Source organism: Mya arenaria, chromosome 17 (genome assembly GCF_026914265.1).
Source record: "Mya arenaria isolate MELC-2E11 chromosome 17, ASM2691426v1".
Lineage (NCBI taxonomy): Eukaryota > Metazoa > Mollusca > Bivalvia > Myida > Myidae > Mya > Mya arenaria.
In genome coordinates, this window is record NC_069138.1 from 27,360,408 (window position 1) to 27,363,058 (window position 2,651).

Sequence of the window (2,651 nt, forward strand, 5' to 3'; positions counted from 1 at the left end):
TAATCAATAGACACCGGAAGAAAGATGAGGGGTCGAATGCAACATATAAACATTACCGTAATCGTGTCAACGTTGAAACAATATTGCATGGATATTGGTATAGTTTTGGAAACTGCTCTTGATTGTTGTAAGATGCCAAAAAAAGTACAAGTATATTAGAACCGATTAGATTCACTCCATAAGCCCCAGCCAATGGGGATGTCCCCGACCCCATTGTCCCTATAACGGGACAAATAAAAGAGGACTTCGAGGCCTCAAAAAAGAAAAAGAACTCCACAATGCTTTTCCCTTAACAAAGGTTGAAATGTTAAATCTGACTTTGACAAAACTCATGGTACAAATGATAAAGTATGGCAACACGAGAACAATAAAGGCATAATAATTATTCTTAACCATAATCAGACTCTATCAATATCAGCCTAGCGATATTTCCTTCGTTTATTTATTCTTCCGATCCATCTTATTAGTCTTTTATCATTCTATAATTGATAAATTACTCTCATATTGCGCATCCTTTGATAATCTTGAAAACAATATTTTCAGCATTGAAGCATATCATTATACGCCTATATGTTCTGGTCGAATCTTTATTTTACAGACCACGTTCAACAATTTTCCTTTCTTTATTCTAGGTGGTAATTCAACTGGTTACAAAAACACTCGTACTGGCATTTCTCGACATCCAAAATGGCAGAATGGCAAACCACATATCGAATCGCTTGGTTCTGGGTGTGTCTTTTCGGAATTTTTGCTCTAGTTTCTTTGAAATTTTGTCTGGATATTGATTACAAGGCCTATAACACGCCAACTTTTATGACTGAACGATTACTAGAAAGAGACATTCCTGCACATGTAGGTGCGAGCTTGGAGCTGAAGAATTATGAAAATGTTAAAGATGGAAAATGTTTGAAACGTCTCCCAAAGGCCATAATAGTCGGGGCGATGAAGTGCGGAACAGGCACAATGAATGAATTTCTCAACTGTCACCCAGATATCAGATCACTAACCGGGGAAAACGACTTCTTTATAAACGACACACTTTACAACAAAGGATTGACATGGTTCAAAAACATAATGCCGTGTACGTACCCACACCAGATTGCAATAACGAAAAAGCCTCAATATTTTGTACGTGAACGAGCTCCTCCAAGAATTCTGTCCATGGACAGGAACATAAAGCTGATATTCATGCTGCGGGATCCAGTCGAACGGGCTATGTCTAATTATTTACATAGGTTACATGCGGGTAAAGTGGCTGGAAAAGAATTCCTGCAAATGGTTTTTTTGCCAGATGGCAGAACGGTTAAAGAAACAAACGAGTATATACACATTTCAAGTTACGTAGATCATGTACAAAGGTGGTTAAAATATTTTGACAAAACAAACATGATTTTTATAGACGCTGACCTCTTAAGAATTAGACCTTGGATTGAACTTAAGCGCGTTGAGAAGTTTTTAGGTGTGAGGGATTACTTTACGGAGGATATGTTTCCATTTGTCGAGGAGAGAGGTGAACGATGTGTGAAACAAATGTCTGGTGATTTCAAGTGTATGAGCGAAAAGAAGGGGCGTTCTCATCCCAAGATTGAGGAGGAGTCAGAAAAGTTGTTACGGAACTATTTCGCACCGCTCAACCGTCAACTGTTTGAACTGCTGAACACAACTTTTGACTGGGAATAGTGCAATCGCAGCCGAATGCTTGCACAATTGATTCCTGTTACGTGTTACTCAGTAATTGCCATGGATAGTCTGGCTTTTTCATGTACAGAGGTACCGCAGACGATATCAATTTCTTGGTGATTAGCTCATAACAGAAACCTCTATCTAGTTCAATCAGACTGACTAGACAGAACTAAAGGGTGTTTTCGATAGGTTGTCCAGTACAGGTAGCAATATACCTGCTTGATGTCTTGTAACATTAAGACATTTATACTTCGCCGAGCATTACATTATTTTAAATCCACTACGTATGCAAACAAAGACGATTTGTTTAAAGTGACACTCTTATTCATAAACAATACGTAAACATGCATAACAAACATCATTTTTGAGTGATAAACCTTTAACTTCTTACTAAATAATGCATTAATGGAAAATATTAAATACTGATAACAAGATTGTAACTGTGTATTTACTAGCAGAAAGCGCAAATAATTTAAATGATTGGTGAATGCTAAAAGATTTAATGTGGTCTACTATTGTCTCATAAGATAGAAATACCGTGTTCTATGCTCATTTCTTTTAAATTATACTCTGTATCCTTCATAAGAACCTTTGATTTCGACATTTATTCATCCATTTTAGTACAGTCGAAACTCGATGGCTCGATATTCTAGGGACCGGCCAAAGTACTTCGAGCCTCGAGAATATCGAGCCAAGCGGGATTGCTTACAGAATGTTATTTTTTCATTTGTTACATAAAGTCTTATCTACCTCGTTTGTTATTGGCTACGCTATCTCCGCAAGAGATGGAAGAGTATTTATTGGGCATAGTTACGCGCCCTAAATTTCGTAATATGACTTATTCGATTATTAAAAAATATCATTTTATTTTTTATTTATAATAAAAATATATTTATGCGAAAACAAGCAGTTGTAAACAGTGGGTAACACAAACATAGCTATATTAGCATAAAAGTTATATCAAAACG

General features: G+C 36.5%; 1 protein-coding gene across 1 annotated transcript; it reads left to right on the plus strand.

Moving 5' to 3' along the window:
• Positions 1-687: 687 nt before the first annotated feature.
• LOC128223333 (heparan sulfate glucosamine 3-O-sulfotransferase 3B1-like) lies at positions 688-1,680 on the plus strand. The gene has a single exon (XM_052932609.1). It carries the CDS (start codon positions 688-690, stop codon positions 1,678-1,680), a length of 993 nt encoding a protein of 330 aa, XP_052788569.1.
• Positions 1,681-2,651: the final 971 nt, after the last annotated feature.